The sequence below is a fragment of the Crinia signifera genome, chromosome 6 (genome assembly GCF_055691185.1).
Source record: "Crinia signifera chromosome 6, ASM5569118v1, whole genome shotgun sequence".
Taxonomy (NCBI): domain Eukaryota; kingdom Metazoa; phylum Chordata; class Amphibia; order Anura; family Myobatrachidae; genus Crinia; species Crinia signifera.
In genome coordinates, this window is record NC_139222.1 from 8224908 (window position 1) to 8241150 (window position 16243).

General features: G+C 47.9%; 1 protein-coding gene across 2 annotated transcripts; it reads left to right on the plus strand.

The window, feature by feature from the left end:
• The first annotated feature begins 3762 nt into the window (after nucleotides 1-3762).
• Nucleotides 3763-15857, plus strand: LOC146009966 (gastrula zinc finger protein XlCGF66.1-like). 2 transcript variants are annotated; one of them, XM_083150653.1, is made up of 8 exons: nucleotides 4377-4604; nucleotides 5030-5196; nucleotides 5874-5995; nucleotides 6942-7133; nucleotides 7874-7997; nucleotides 11332-11429; nucleotides 11541-11655; nucleotides 14990-15857. In XM_083150653.1, the coding sequence occupies exons 2-8, from the start codon at nucleotides 5160-5162 to the stop codon at nucleotides 15745-15747; spliced, it is 1446 nt and encodes a 481-aa protein (XP_083006779.1). In that variant the 5' UTR covers nucleotides 4377-4604; nucleotides 5030-5159; the 3' UTR covers nucleotides 15748-15857. The 2 variants fall into 2 exon arrangements, with proteins under 2 accessions (XP_083006780.1, XP_083006779.1); XM_083150654.1 differs by lacking the exons at nucleotides 4377-4604; nucleotides 5030-5196 and adding an exon at nucleotides 3763-4302.
• Nucleotides 15858-16243: the final 386 nt, after the last annotated feature.

Here is a 16243-nt window from a genome sequence, read left to right on the forward strand (position 1 = left end):
TCCTCTAGGTTTTCTATACCTCAGTTATGACCAGATTCATGTTGCCGTAAAAAGAGAGAGGAATTGAGCTAGTGGAGAAGTTGTCCAGGACAACCAATCACCTGCTACATTTCTTTTTATAGCCTGTGTTACCTTAAAGCTGATTGGTTGAAATGGACAATTTCTCCTCTTTGATCCGATGGTGTTCTGATGGTATACTGTTAATTTTTTATTTTTTTTCAAAGTTGTTTTTATTGTCAAGAATTAAATACAATAATAAAACATTTCGTTAAACAGTATTGTAATTTGCAAACATTTTCAATTTTCACTTCCTTTACATTATGACATATGACCACAAACTCAAAAGGTTATACAGTGAGGTCTTTGTACGGGAACAATCTTCAATCAACAATAATGTACAATTTTGAACATACAAGAGATTTATTTGTCAGATATACATTAAATTGACTAATTTTTGTATATGCTATTTTTGTGTGTGCAGTTATCAATAAACAAGTATGACTATCAATACCATAACGTCTTTCACCTTTTATGAGAATAAAAGTAGCGTAATCCTTGTCAATATATACATTATTTTATTGTAATACAATTAAGAAGAAAGAAGAATAAAAACAAAAATGATAGAGAGTGGTACTGGGGATGGACGGACGGACGAGGGGGGGGGGAGCGACCATGTGTGTCCAAGATGACCATCCTAAGTTATTATTGGACAATTGGCGGTTCTTGCAGAAGTATTCTAGTCTCGTACCAGAGGGTTGTGCGGAAGCACTTGTGTATTTGTTGTTTAGTTTCTGTTGGTGTTTATATAACTTTTCCATATTTCAAAAAATTGTTCGAGTCTCCGTGTGGAGAGCTGTGTCAGTCCATTCAAGTTTAAATATTTGAAACAATTTTTCCTCAAACATGGAAATTGAAGGAGGTGAGGCAGATATCCATTGTTGCAATATACATTTCCTCGCAATCGAAGATATATACAACAATCATTTTCTACAGCCAACTGAAATTTTGGGGGTAGTTGGCAAAAATCCCAAGATGGCCCACTCTGTTGTAATTTTACTAAGTGATCCACTGCAATTTGTCTCACCATTATCCAAAATCTTTGGATAGTTGTACGTTCCCATAAACAGTGGTATAAGTTTGCGTCAGAATGGTTACCTTTAGGGCATTTTTTTTTTCTTTTAATACTGAGGTCTTTGCTGTCCACGACTGTAGTTATCTGCTTCTGACATCTTGTTGAAGGTTGGCTGTCTTGAGAAGTGACCTGTTCAGCAGAAGTCCAGCCACTATTCTATGGTGGGTTTCTGGTGTCCATCCCTGTTTTTGGTCGTGTAATATCTCACTGATGTCTGAATTCTGCCTCAAGTTTACAAAATGCCGGGTCATGGAGCTCAGCTCCACCCCTGACACTCCTGCAACGCTCCACCCCCAGGCTCCTATTGGCCCACACCCTATCGTTGGTCAAAACAAATTCTCTGAATTCCATCTCAAAGATGGCAAACAGGAGATGGTCATGTGGTGCAACCATTAGCATGTCTATGACAGGTACAGGGTGTCCACTGACCGCACACCCTTCACCCATATAATTAATCTCCCTCTCCAGAGTCCTGCGACGGTGCTGTGGCAGTAGCAGGAATGACTGAGAAGATTGCCCAGCGCCCATTTTCACAGAGATCGAAGCACATGCCACCGGGAACATGGCGTGGGTGTAAATCCTAGGTGTCCGAAAATAAAGGGATCCTTAAAGTTCCCAGCAATGGACTGTGGTTGTTCCGATCTTGCTCTTGCGCCTCACCGCGCATTGGGCCCCATTCTGAATCGCACACGGGTATGTATTTGGCCACGGTATCGGATTGAATGATCTACCGCATTTGGATAGACAATATGATGATAGTCCGATATAATGTTTAGATCAACATGAAAGTCAACTGACCTGCAACTGGTAGGTTTGGCCATCAAACAGTTAATTCTTAACAGCGATAGTGCCATCGGTTCTTTATGTCGATGGCTGGGTTTGAGCCTACGATGGGCATCGATACTGAAGATCACAGCAATACAGTAGGAAAATCAGGGAAAGGGGCCGGTCTAAGCCATCGATGGTATATGGCCAACCCTAGGACACACTGGGGGAAATGTATTGAGATAGGAGTTATATTTCACACGGGATGTTGGTATGGGCAACCAATCAGAATCAACCCCTTATTCATCCCTTTAATCCGGGACACATATTAATTATACAGGTTCTGTGGCTGGCTTTCACCTGGTTTTAAACTGCCACAGAACCTGTGTAATTAATATGTGTCCCGGATTAAAGGGATGAATTGGTCACCCTAACTACCATATACTAGTAGTCCTATAATAGAAAACGGTACTTGTGTATTTTGGTGGCGCCCACGATGAGGATCGCGTCCATCGTGTGTGAAAAATCGGGTCCATCGCGTCCATCGCGTCGCGTGCATTAACATGGCACACGACGCGACCGACGCGATGGACGCGATTTCTCCATAGGCTTCAATGTTAAAATATTTTAACATTGAAATCGTGTCGGTCGCGTCGGTCTTGTGCCATTATAATGGCACAAGATAAGATGGACTTGATAAAGTCCATTTTACATGGAATAAAATGGGAAATGGGCCAATATGGCCCATTTTTCATTGTATATGTCCCCGTCATGTCCAAATATAACTGCCCCCCCATTGTGAGCGGCACCCCAGTATTGACGTCAACCCGAAGCGTGGCGAGCGCAGCGAGCCCGCGAGGGGCGGCGGTGCGCGTCCTCCGACCTATTCATACCCCTACTATCCACGTCGGCGTGGAGTTGAGAATAGAATAGTGTGGCGAGCGCAGCGAGCCACCGAGCCCGAAGCGTGGCGAGCGCAGCGAGCCCCGCGAGGGGACGCGGACACCTGTGAAGCCCGCGTGGGGACGCGGATACCTGTGAAGGTATCCGCGTCCCCTCGCGGGGCTCGCTGCGCTCGCCACGCTTCGGGCTCGGTGGCTCGCTGCGCTCGCCACACTATTCTATTCTCAACTCCACGCCGACGTGGATAGTAGGGGTATGAAAAGGTCGTAGGACGCGTACCGCCGCCCCTCGCGGGCTCGCTACGCTCGCCACGCTTCGGGTTGGCGTCAATACTGGGGTGCCGCTGACAATGGGGGGCATTTATATTTGGACATGACGGGGCCATATACAATGAGAAATGGGCCATATTGGCCCATTTCCCATTGTTTTCTATGTTAGATGGACTTTATCAACTACATTTGATCTTGTGCCATTATAATGGCACAAGTCCGACGCGACCGACAGTATTTCAATGTTAAAAATATTTTAACATTGAAGCCTATGGAGAAATCGTGTCGGTCGCGTCGTGTGCCTTAACTTTAAGGCACACGACGCGACGCGATGGACCCGATTTCTCCATCGGGTTCAATGTTAAAAATATTTTAACATTGAAGCCTATGGAGAAATCGCGTCCATCGCGTCGCGTCCTGTGCCTTAAAGTTAAGGCACACGATGCCCACGACGGGCGCCGCCAAAATACACAAGTACCTAGAAAACTAACCAGAGGGCAGGGGTGAGGTAAGTGATATCACAGAGTCCCAGTTTTTAGTAGTCATCATGTACCATACCCATTTTAGAAGACCTCTAAACTTATATTTGTGGGTATACTTTGCAATCTGCAGTGCAAGACTACAAGAAAATGGCCGCTACTCTCCTGCATTCTGAGTTACACATCCTGCTTAGATATCGGTGCACCTACCCTTCTGCTTGTCAATCACTATAATCTAACATAATAGCCTAAATATAATTGGCTGAGCATGAAGAATGGAAAGATTTACAGAAGAATGCCTAATTGTCAGAACGACAAGAAAATGTCTGCCCTCCTGCATTGAAGACATGTGTTTCTTCTCAATGGGAAAAAAAGTATTTTAGATATGATCTACTGCAGATCGACGAATCCATATCGTCGACGAATCCATATACTGTCATTCTATTCCCATAAGCGTTAAAGAGGCGAGCCAGGTAGACCTTTGGAACGCAAAGCCAGGAAGTCGGGTGGACCACACAACAAGGAAGTTGGATGGACCGCACAACAAGGAAGTCGGGTGGAACGCACAGTCCGGAAGTTGTGTGAAACTCACAAGGAAGTTAGGTGAACCGCACAACCAGGAAGTCGGGTGGACCGCACAACCAGGAAGTCGAGTGGAACGCACAGCCAGGAAGTTCTAGTTTATATATTCCGGGATTGAGAAAGGAGTCAGTGTGAGGAAGCACAGGGAAGACATCACTGGTACTGGCAGCCGGTAAGGACATATATTATCTCTTTTATTTTACAATAATCAGTGTCTTGTTATTCCCAGGGATGGACTGTAACATAGTAACTCAAAAATCAGTAGTAATATATTGTGTAAATCTGAAGGGGGTGGACTGTAATGAGAGAACTGGCCCAACCAATCAGAGCATTCATGGGCACTGCCAGTGACTATAAGAACAGAGTGACTGGTTCAGACCTGGGACTCCGTGGGTGGATCCTGAAGCCCTCGGTTCTGCGAAGGGATCGGTGGAGAGCCCAGTAAAGAGTGATGGACAATTCGACATAGCTACTGTCTGTGTGTTTGTCCCCCCTTTATTTATTTTTTTAGGGGTGGGGAGGGGGGTGGGACGGCATCAGAATTCCATCAATAGTCCAGGATCCCCATGAGAATATGGAGCCCCCTTGTTCCCTCCTTTTTCTGCGCTCACACAGCAATTTTTGGTCAGTGGTGTGAGCTGGGTGGGCTTCAGCGTCAGTCTGCACCCCTACTTTTCCCTCTTTGTTTGAGGGGGTCCTTGTGAGGAACCAACAAACACAATTGTGATCGACAAGTTTATCTCGTTTGACATAAGGGGGTACACATACTAAGCGCCACTTTTGAAGGCCGCCATATCTACTTTGACAGTTTTCGATGCTGGATTTAAAGGAGCAATCATCTTAATTACAAAATCTGGAGTGTTTTGCATTTAATATCATCGCCCCTTTAAATCCAACAGCCAAAACTACCTAAGATGCAAAAGCTGGTTCCCGGCTTGGTGTCTCTCTGAGTCATGAGCCAATGGAGTCCCTCAGCAGACACGTCTCAGAACAATAGACTCCAGATCGTCATCTTGGGTTCCTTGTTTGATGAGCTGCAAGTATTATATCAGTCCAGACATACCAGGTAAGGATGACCATCAACCGTCGTTGGGTAGAAAACATTGATGGTTTCACACCGGTGGGCAATGATTTTGCCATGAAAAGCAGATGTCTCCACCATCTTTCACACCAGTGGCTTTAAGCTGGATGTATTTTTACCCTATAAAGGCTGGTAGAGTTCAGTTAGGAGGTAGACCAGGCTGCCCAGATCTTGGTGTAACCATGCATGTGTGGACATGTGGGGTCCCAAAGTCCATCCCTCATAGGTCCTGCTAAGAACATGAGAGCAGAGATGGGACTTGTGGCAGCTACTGAGCATGTCCTATCCTGTAAACCCTGTTATTGGAGGTACCAACCTTCTGCAAAATCCTATGTCATGGGAACCAGGTCAAGTGCTAAAACGGGGCATCTAATGGGTAAGGGGAGTCAGTGACTTGGGGTCATGGCCTCTCTTGGGCTGTGTAAATTGTTACTGTTGCCCCAAATCTTTAAGTCCACCCTAGACTTTGTGATATTAGACCGCTGTCAGAATTGAGAAGATCTCAGTCTGCGTCCCTACCCTGTTGGTAGAGGAATGAAATGCATGGGTTAATCTGAAAGATCTGAGACTGGCGAAAAAACACTAATAATAAGCATTTTTTATTTGATTGGGCTGTTCCCAGATTGTAACATATTTGGTGGATTCTACATCTGTCTGCACAGGTCACCCCATTTTATCCGAGACCAGAACTCGTTATAGACTCTTCCCAATGGAGGATAGGAGTAACATGACTGAGAGAATACTGAAACTCACCCTGGAGATCATCTACCTACTAACTGGGGAGGTGAGGTCACAGTGACATCACTTATCTCTATTACTGACACAGGGACCTGACTGGGGAGGTGAGGGGGTCTGGGAGCGTCACAGTGTCATCACTTATCTCTATTACTGACACAGGGACCTGACTGGGGAGGTGAGGGGGTCTGGGAGCGTCACAGTGACATCACTCTTATCTCTATTACTGACACAGGGACCTGACCGGGGAGGTGAGGGAGTCTGGGAGCGTCACAGTGACATCACTCTTATCTCTGTTACTGACACAGGGACCTGACCGGGGAGGTGAGGGGGTCTGGGGGCGTCACAATGACATCACTCTTATCTCTATTACTGACACAGGGACCTGACCGGGGAGGTGAGGGGGTCTGGGAGCATCACAGTGACATCACTCTTATCTCTGTTACTGACACAGGGACCTGACTGGGGAGGTGAGGGGGTCTGGGAGCGTCACAGTGACATCACTCTTATCCCTATTACTGACACAGGGACCTGACCGGGGAGGTGAGTGGGTCTGGGAGCGTCACAGTGACATCACTCTAATCTCTATTACTGACACTGGGACCTGACTGGGGAGGTGAGGGGGTCTGGGAGCGTCACAGTGACATCACTCTTATCTCTATTACTGACACAAGGACCTGACTGGGGAGGTGAGGGGGTCTGGGAGCGTCACAGTGACATCACTCTTATCTCTATTACTGACACAGGGACCTGACCAGGTAGGTGAGGGGGTCTGGGAGCGTCACAGTGACATCACTGTTATCTCTATTACTGACACAGGGACCTGACCGGGGAGGTGAGGGGGTCTGGGAGCGTCACAGTGACGTCACTCTTATCTCTATTACTGACACAGGGACCTGACCGGGGAGGTGAGGGGTTTGGGAGCATCACAGCGTTACATATGTAAAGAGACCAGTGATTACATTTTTTGTCTTCCAATTTTGTCTTATACACAGGATTACACAGTAGTGAAGAAGACATCCGGTGAGTGTGAGATACCCAGCAACCGTCCCCCTGTGTCAGTAGGACTAAGCAGGACCAAGAGACCCATCCTGGTGCCACCACCTCACTCACTGATACATGAGAGGAACAATGACCAAAAGATTCTGGAACTTACCAACAAGATCATTCAGTTGCTGACCGGAGAGGTGACTGCTGGGAATGGGACATTATACGGTAACATCGGGGGATGTGACCGGAGAGGTGACTGCTGGGAATGGGACGTTATACAGTAACACCGGGGGATGTGACCGGAGAGGTGACTGCTGGGAATGGGACTTTATACAGTAACATGGACGGGATGTGACCGGAGAGGTGACTGCTGGAAATGGGACGTTATACAGTAACACCAGGGAATGTGACCGGAGAGGTGACTGCTGGGAATGGGACGTTCTACAGTAACACCTGGGGATGTGACAGGAGAGGTGACTGCTGGGAATGGGACGTTATACAGTAACACCGGGGGATGTGCCCGGAGAGGTGACTGCTGGGAATGGGACGTTCTACAGTAACACCTGGGAATGTGACAGGAGAGGTGACTGCTGGGAATGGGACGTTATACAGTAACACCGGGGGATGTGACCGGAGAGGTGACTGCTGGGAATGGGACGTTCTACAGTAACACCTGGGGATGTGACAGGAGAGGTGACTGCTGGGAATGGGACGTTATACAGTAACACCGGGGGATGTGACCGGAGAGGTGACTGCTGGGAATGGGCCGTTATACAGTAACACCAGGGGATGTGACCGGAGAGGTGACTGCTGGGAATGGGACGTTATACAGTAACACCGGGGGATGTGACCGGAGAGGTGACTGCTGGGAATGGGATGTTATACAGTAACACCGGGGGATGTGTCTGGGTGATGACTGTATCCTTGTGTGTGTCAGGTTCCTATAAGGTGTGAGGATGTCACTGTCTGTCTCTCCATGGAGGAGGGGGAGTACATAGAGGAACACAGGGGTCTGTACAAGGATGTGATGATGGAGGATCACTGGCCCCTCACATCGCTGGGTAAGAGACTGTCATGTAGTGGAATGGAGAGAGCAGCTATGGGGTCACCTAGATACACAGCATCTGATAATCACATATATACAATGTCCTCAGTCACTGTGTGTCTTCTACAGATGGGGCCAGTAACAGAGATACCCAAGAGAGATGTCCCTGTCCTCCGTATTCCCAGGATAATCACATATATACAATGTACTCAGTCACTGCGTGTCTCCTACAGATGGGCCCAGTAACAGGAATACCCCAGAGAGATGTTCCCGTCCTCTGTATTCCCAGGATAATCACATATATACCATGTCCTCAGTCACTGCGTGTCTCCTACAGATGGGCCCAGTAACAGGAATACCCAAGAGAGATGTCCCCGTCCTCTGTATTCCCAGGATAATCACATATATACAATGTCCTCAGTCACTGCGTGTCTCCTACAGATGGGGCCAGTAACAGAGATACCCCAGAGAGATGTCCCCGTCCTCTGTATTCCCAGGATAATCACATATATACCATGTCCTCAGTCACTGCGTGTCTCCTACAGATGGGCCAGTAACTGGAATACCACAGAGAGATGTCCCGGTCCTCTGTATTCCCAGGATAATAACATATATACAATGTTCTCAGTCACTGTGTGTCTCCTACAGATGGGCCCTGTAACAGGAATACCCCAGAGAGATGTCCCCGCCCTCTGTATTCCCAGGATAATCACATATATACAATGTTCTCAGTCACTGTGTGTCTCCTACAGATGGGCCCTGTAACAGGAATACCCCAGAGAGATGTCCCCGTCCTCTGTATTCCCAGGATAATCACATATATACAATGTCCTCAGTCACTGTATGTCTCCTACAGATGGGCCCAGTAACAGGAATACCCCAGAGAGATGTCCCCGTCCTCTGTATTCCCAGGATAATCACATATATACAATGTCCTCAGTCACTGTATGTCTCCTACAGATGGGCCCAGTAACAGGAATACCCCAGAGAGATGTCCCCGCCCTCTGTATTCCCAGGATAATCACATATATACCATGTACTCAGTCACTGCGTGTCTCCTACAGATGGGGCCAGTAACATAGATACCCCAGAGAGATGTCCCCGTCCTCTGTATTCCCAGGATAATCACATATATACAATGTCCTCAGTCACTGTGTGTCTCCTACAGATGGGCCCAAAAACAGGAATACCCCAGAGAGATGTCCCCGTCCTCTGTATTCCCAGGATAATCACATATATACCATGTCCTCAGTCACTGTGTGTCTCCTACAGATGGGCCCAGTAACAGGAATACCCCAGAGAGATGTCCCCGTCCTCTGTATTCCCAGGATAATCACATATATATAATGTCCTCAGTCACTGTGTGTCTCCTACAGATGGGCCCAGTAACAGGAATACCCCAGAGAGATGTCCCCGTCCTCTGTATTCCCAGGATAATCACATATATACCATGTCCTCAGTCACTGTGTGTCTCCTACAGATGTGGCCAGTAACAGGAATACCCCAGAGAGATGTCCCCATCCTCTGTATTCCCAGGATAATCACATATATACAATGTCCTCAGTCACTGTGTGTCTCCTACAGATGGGGCCAGTAACAGGAATACCCGAGAGAGATGTCCCCGTCCTCTGTATTCCCAGGATAATCACATATATACAATGTCCTCAGTCACTGTGTGTCTCCTACAGATGGGCCCAGTAACATAGATACCCCAGAGAGATGTCCCCGTCCTCTGTATTCCCAGGATAATCACATATATACAATGTCCTCAGTCACTGTGTGTCGCCTACAGATGGGACCAGTAACAGGAATACCCCAGAGAGATGTCCCCGTCCTCTGTATTCCCTGGATAATCACATATATACAATGTCCTCAGTCACTGTGTGTCTCCTACAGATGGGCCCAGTAACATAGATACCCCAGAGAGATGTCCCCGTCCTCTGTATTCCCAGGATAATCACATATATACAATGTCCTCAGTCACTGTGTGTCGCCTACAGATGGGACCAGTAACAGGAATACCCCAGAGAGATGTCCCCGTCCTCTGTATTCCCAGGATAATCACATATATACAATGTCCTCAGTCACTGCGTGTCTCCTACAGATGGGCCCAGTAACAGGAATACCCCAGAGAGATGTCCCCGTCCTCTGTATTCCCAGGATAATCACATATATACAATGTCCTCAGTCACTGCGTGTCTCCTACAGATGGGCCCAGTAACAGAGATACCCCAGAGAGATGTCCCTTTCCTCTGTATTCCCAGGATAATCACATATATACCATGTCCTCAGTCACTGCGTGTCTCCTACAGATGGGCCCAGTAACAGAGATACCCCAGAGAGATGTCCCCGTCCTCTGTATTCCCAGGATAATCACATATATACAGTGTCCTCAGTCACTGCTTGTCTCCTACAGATGGGCCAGTAACAGGAATACCCCAGAGAGATGTCCCCGTCCTCTGTATTCCCAGGATAATCACATATATACCATGTACTCAGTCACTGTGTGTCTCCTACAGATGGGCCCAGTAACAGAGTTCCCCCAGAGAGATGTCCCCGTCCTCTGTAATCCCAGGATAATCACATATATACGGTGTCCTCAGTCACTGTGTGTCTCCTACAGATGGGCCCAGTAACAGGAATACACCAGAGAGATGTCCCTGTCCTCTGTATTCCCAGGATAATCACATATATACAATGTCCTCAGTCACTGTGTGTCTTCTACAGATGGGGCCAGTAACAGAGATACCCAAGAGAGATGTCCCTGTCCTCCGTATTCCCAGGATAATCACATATATACAATGTACTCAGTCACTGCGTGTCTCCTACAGATGGGCCAGTAACAGAGATACCCCAGAGAGATGTCCCCGTCCTCTGTATTCCCAGGATAATCACATATATACCATGTCCTCAGTCACTGTGTGTCTCCTACAGATGGTCCCAGTAACAGGAATACCCCAGAGAGATGTCCCCGTCCTCTGTATTCCCAGGATAATCACATATATACCATGTTCTCAGTCACTGCGTGTCTCCTACAGATGGGGCCAGTAACAGAGATACCCCAGGGAGATGTCCCCGTCCTCTGTATTCCCAGGATAATCACATATATACAATGTCCTCAGTCACTGCGTGTCTCCTACAGATGGGGCCAGTAACAGAGATACCCCAGGGAGTTGTCCCCATCCTCTGTATTCCCAGGATAATCACATATATAGAATGTCCTCAGTCACTGCGTGTCTCCTACAGATGGGCCCAGTAACATAGATACCCCAGAGAGAAGTCCCTGTCCTCTGTATTCCCAGGATAATCACATATATACCATGTCCTCAGTCACTGCGTGTCTTCTACAGATGGGGCCAGTAACAGAGATATCCCAGAGAGATGTCCCCGTCCTCTGTATTCCCAGGACCACACAGAGGAGAATCGCAGTGTCCCACAGGAGGACCAGGTAGGTGGGAAAGTCTCACCAAATGCAAACATGACACACTATAAATTGGATTTGAACTGCTTATTCCAAATAACCATTAAACAGCTGTTTTTAATTTTGTGGGTTTTTTAGTGTGAAAACCTCTTTAATGTTAAAGTTGAAGTTATAGAAGAAGAAGAAGAGACGATGGATGGGGAATGCAACAAAAAGTGTAAGGAGGAGGAAACCTCTATAGATATCAGTGCAGGTGAGTTATACGCACTAGGAGATCTGACCAGTCTCCTCCCTGCACTCTCTGGTGTATCTCATACATCAGCAGCCATCAGCCCCTATTATACTCGTGCTCTTCCCCTCACATCATGTCACTGTGTGTTACCAGCCCAGAGATCTGACCAGTCTCCTCCCCGCACTCTCTGGTGTATCTCATACATCAGGAGCCATCAGCCCCTATTATACTCCTGCTCTCCCCCTCACATCATGTCACTGTGTGTTACCAGCCCAGAGATCTGACCAGTCTCCTCCCCGCACTCTCTGGTGTATCTCATACTTCAGGAGCCATCAGCCCCTATTATACTCCTGCTCTCCCCATCACATCATGTCACTGTGTGTTACCAGCCCAGAGATCTGACCAGTCTCCTCCCCGCACTCTCTGGTGTATCTCATACATCAGCAGCCATCAGCCCCTATTATACTTGTGCTCTTCCCCTCACATCATGTCACTGTGTGTTACCAGCCCAGAGATCTGACCAGTCTCCTCCCCGCACTCTCTGGTGTATCTCATACATCAGCAGCCATCAGCCCCTATTATACTTGTGCTCTTCCCCTCACATCATGTCACTGTGTGTTACCAGCCAGAGATCTGACCAGTCTCCTCCCTGCACTCTCTGGTGTATCTCATACATCAGGAGCCATCAGCCCCTATTATACTCCTGCTCTCCCCCTCACATCATGTCACTGTGTGTTACCAGCCCAGAGATCTGACCAGTCTCCTCCCCGCACTCTCTGGTGTATCTCATACATCAGGAGCCATCAGCCCCTATTATACTCCTGCTCTCCCTCTCACATCATGTCACTGTGTGTTACCAGCCCAGAGATCTGACCAGTCTCCTCCCCGCACTCTCTGGTGTATCTCATACATCAGGAGCCATCAGCCCCTATTATACTCCTGCTCTCCCCCTCACATCATGTCACTGTGTGTTACCAACCCAGAGATCTGACCAGTCTCCTCCCCGCACTCTCTGGTGTATCTAATACATCAGGAGCCATCAGCCCCTATTATACTTCTGCTTTCCCCCTCACGTCATGTCACTGTGTGTTACCAGCCCAGAGATCTGACCAGTCTCCTCCCTGCACTCCCTGGGGTATCTCATACATCAGGAGCCATCAGCAATTATTATACTCCTGCTCTCCCCCTCACATCATGTCACTGTGTGTTACCAGCCCAGAGATCTGACCAGTCTCCTCCCCGCACTCTCTGGTGTATCTCATACATCAGGAGCCATCAGCCCCTATTATACTCCTGCTCTCCCCCTCACATCATGTCACTGTGTGTTACCTGATATCTGACCAGTTTCCTCCCCACACTCTCTGGTGTATCTCATACATCAGGAGCCATCAGCCCCTATTATACTCCTGCTCTCCCCCTCATATCATGTCACTGCGTGTTACCAGCCCAGAGATCTGACCAGTCTCCTCCCCACACTCTCTGGTGTATCTCATACATCAGCAGCCATCAGCCCCTATTATACTCCTGCTCTCCCCCTCATATCATGTCACTGCGTGTTACCAGCCCAGAGATCTGACCAGTCTCCTCTCTGCACTCTCTGGTGGATCTCATACATCAGGAGCCATCAGACCCTATTATACTCCTGCTCTCCCCTCACATCATGTCAGTGTGTGTTACCAGCCCAGAGATCTGACCAGTCTCCTCTCTGCACTCTCTGGTGGATCTCATACATCAGGAGCCATCAGACCCTATTATACTCCTGCTCTCCCCTCACATCATGTCACTGTGTGTTACCAGCCCAGAGATCTGACCAGTCTCCTCCCCGCACTCTCTGGTGTATCTCATACATCAGCAGCCATCAGCCCCTATTATACTCCTGCTCTCCCCCTCACATCATGTCACTGTGTGTTACCAGCCCAGAGATCTGACCAGTCTCCTCCCTACACTCTATGGTGTATCTCATACATCAGGAGCCATCAGCCCCTATTATACTCCTGCTCTCCCCTCACATCATGTCAGTGTGTGTTACCAGCCCAGAGATCTGACCAGTCTCCTCCCCGCACTCTCTGGTGTATCTCATACATCAGGAGCCATCAGCCCCTATTATACTCCTGCTCTCCCCTCACATTATGTCACTTTGTGTTACCAGCACAGAGATCTGACCAGTCTCCTCCCCGCACTCTCTGGTGTATCTCATACATCAGCAGCCATCAGCCCCTATTATACTCCTGCTCTCCCCTCACATCATGTCACTGTGTGTTACCAGCCCAGAGATCTGACCAGTCTCCTCCCCGCACTCTCTGGTGTATCTCATACATCAGGAGCCATCAGTCCCTATTATACTCCTGCTCTCCCCCTCACATCATGTCACTGTGTGTTACCAGCCCTAGAGATCTGACCAGTCTCCTCCCCACACTCTTTGGTGTATCTCATACACAGGAGCCATCAGCCCCTATTATACTCCTCCTCTCCCCTCACATCATGTCACTGTGTGTTACCAGCCCAGAGATCTGACCAGTCTCCTCACCGCACTCTCTGGTGTATCTCATACATCAGGAGCCATCAGCCCCTATTCTACTCCTGCTCTCCCCCTCACATCATGTTACTGTGTGTTACCAGACCAGAGATCTGACCAGTCTCCTCTCTGCACTCTCTGGTGTATCTCATATATCAGGAGCCATCAGCCCCAATTATACTCCTGCTCTCCCCCTCACACCATGTCACTGTGTGTTACCAGCCCAGAGATCTGACCAGTCTCCTCCCTGCACTCTCTGGTGTATCTCATACATCAGGAGCCATCAGCCCCTATTATACTCCTGCTCTCCCCCTCACATCATGTCACTGTGTTACCAGCCCAGAGATCTGACCAGTCTCCTCCCGCACTCTCTGGTGTATCTCACACATCAGGAGCCATCAGCCCCTATTATACTCCTGCTCTCCCCTCACATCATGTCACTGTGTGTTACCATCCCAGAGATCTGACCAGTCTCCTCCCCGCACTCTCTGGTGTATCTCATACATCAGGAGCCATCAGCCCCTATTATACTCCTGCTCTCCCCCTCACATCATGTCACTGTGTGTTAAAAGCCTAGAGATCTGACCAGTCTCCTCCCTGCACTCTCTGGTGTATCTCATACATAAGGAGCCATCAGCCCCTATTATACTCCTGCTCTCCCCCTCACATCATGTCACTGTGTGTTACCATCCCAGAGATCTGACCAGTCTCCTCCGTACATGCTCTGGAGTTATGATTTTAGTTCTTAGTTAGATCAATGTTGAACTTTATTGTTTTATCATTACTCCTTGTTGTGCTAATGGAGACAATTCATTTTCCATACATTTAATGTATTCTCAGGAGATGGATGCAACAGTGGGAAGAACTTGGAGGGGAACCTTATTTCAGCTCCAAATTGTAAAACAGAAAAGAACGAGATCACATGGGACTCTTTAGTATACAACCGCTCTTCCAAACATCCTATATGTCACATTGCGGAGATATCACCCGACCCCTCTATCCCTATTGACCCTTCCCATGATACATCGGATATAGTAAGACTGAATCCAAATCAGAAAGTAAATAAAAAATTTGCCTGTTCTAAATGTGGGAAATGTTTTACCCAGAAGGCCAACCTCCTCACGCACCAGCGGACTCACACCGACGAAAGGCCGTTTCTATGTGACGATTGCGGGAAATGTTTTACGCAGAAATCTTACCTTATTAAGCACCAGCGGATACACACCGGCGAGAAGCCGTTTTCATGTTCGGAGTGCGGCAAGGATTTCACCCGTAAAGGTGACCTGGTGAAGCATCACAGGATACACACGGGGGAGAAGCCCTTCCCGTGCTCCCAGTGCGGGAAATGTTTTACGCAGGTGTCGGCTCTCATCAGGCACCGGCGGCTTCACACCGGAGAGAAGCCCTTTCCCTGCGGCGAGTGCGGCAAGTATTTCAAACACAAGTGGGCCGTGGCGAAACATCAGAAGATACACCAGCGGGAGAAGTGCGAGAGGCTTGTACAGTGCTCCGACTGCGGAAAGTGTTTCACACAGATGTCTGATGGGGCTGAGCCCCCAAACGCGTCATGCACCACACAAGACAGTTCCACAAGGTAGCTGTGGCGGGTGACGTGGGTCAGCATTTCATATTATTAGTGAAGGCATCATCGTGTACAAATATTTCCATAATGTGTGTATGTATGTGTGTATATGTATATATATATATATATATATATATATATATATATATATATATATATATATATATATATATTTCACCAGACCAGCCATAGACCAGCCATAGACCAATGGGTTAGCTTAAAACGGACATGAATGGATGGAAATACTAAGGGTAACACTCTACAGCGGTGGTGGCAACTTCCTGTATGGTTCAGGCCCTACTTGACTCCTCGTCTCCATTGGTCTGATCACCACTATCTTCTGGATGGGACATCTTGGAGAAGAACAATCTGCTCCTTTTAGGTTTCCCTTGGGTACGTCCCATTCCTGTAGTTCTACCACGGAGAACAAAGAGAATAGGGGCAATTATTAACTGTTATTTTAATTTATTTCCTAGTTTTTGCCATGGACGGGTTGAGAAGTTTCTCCTAGA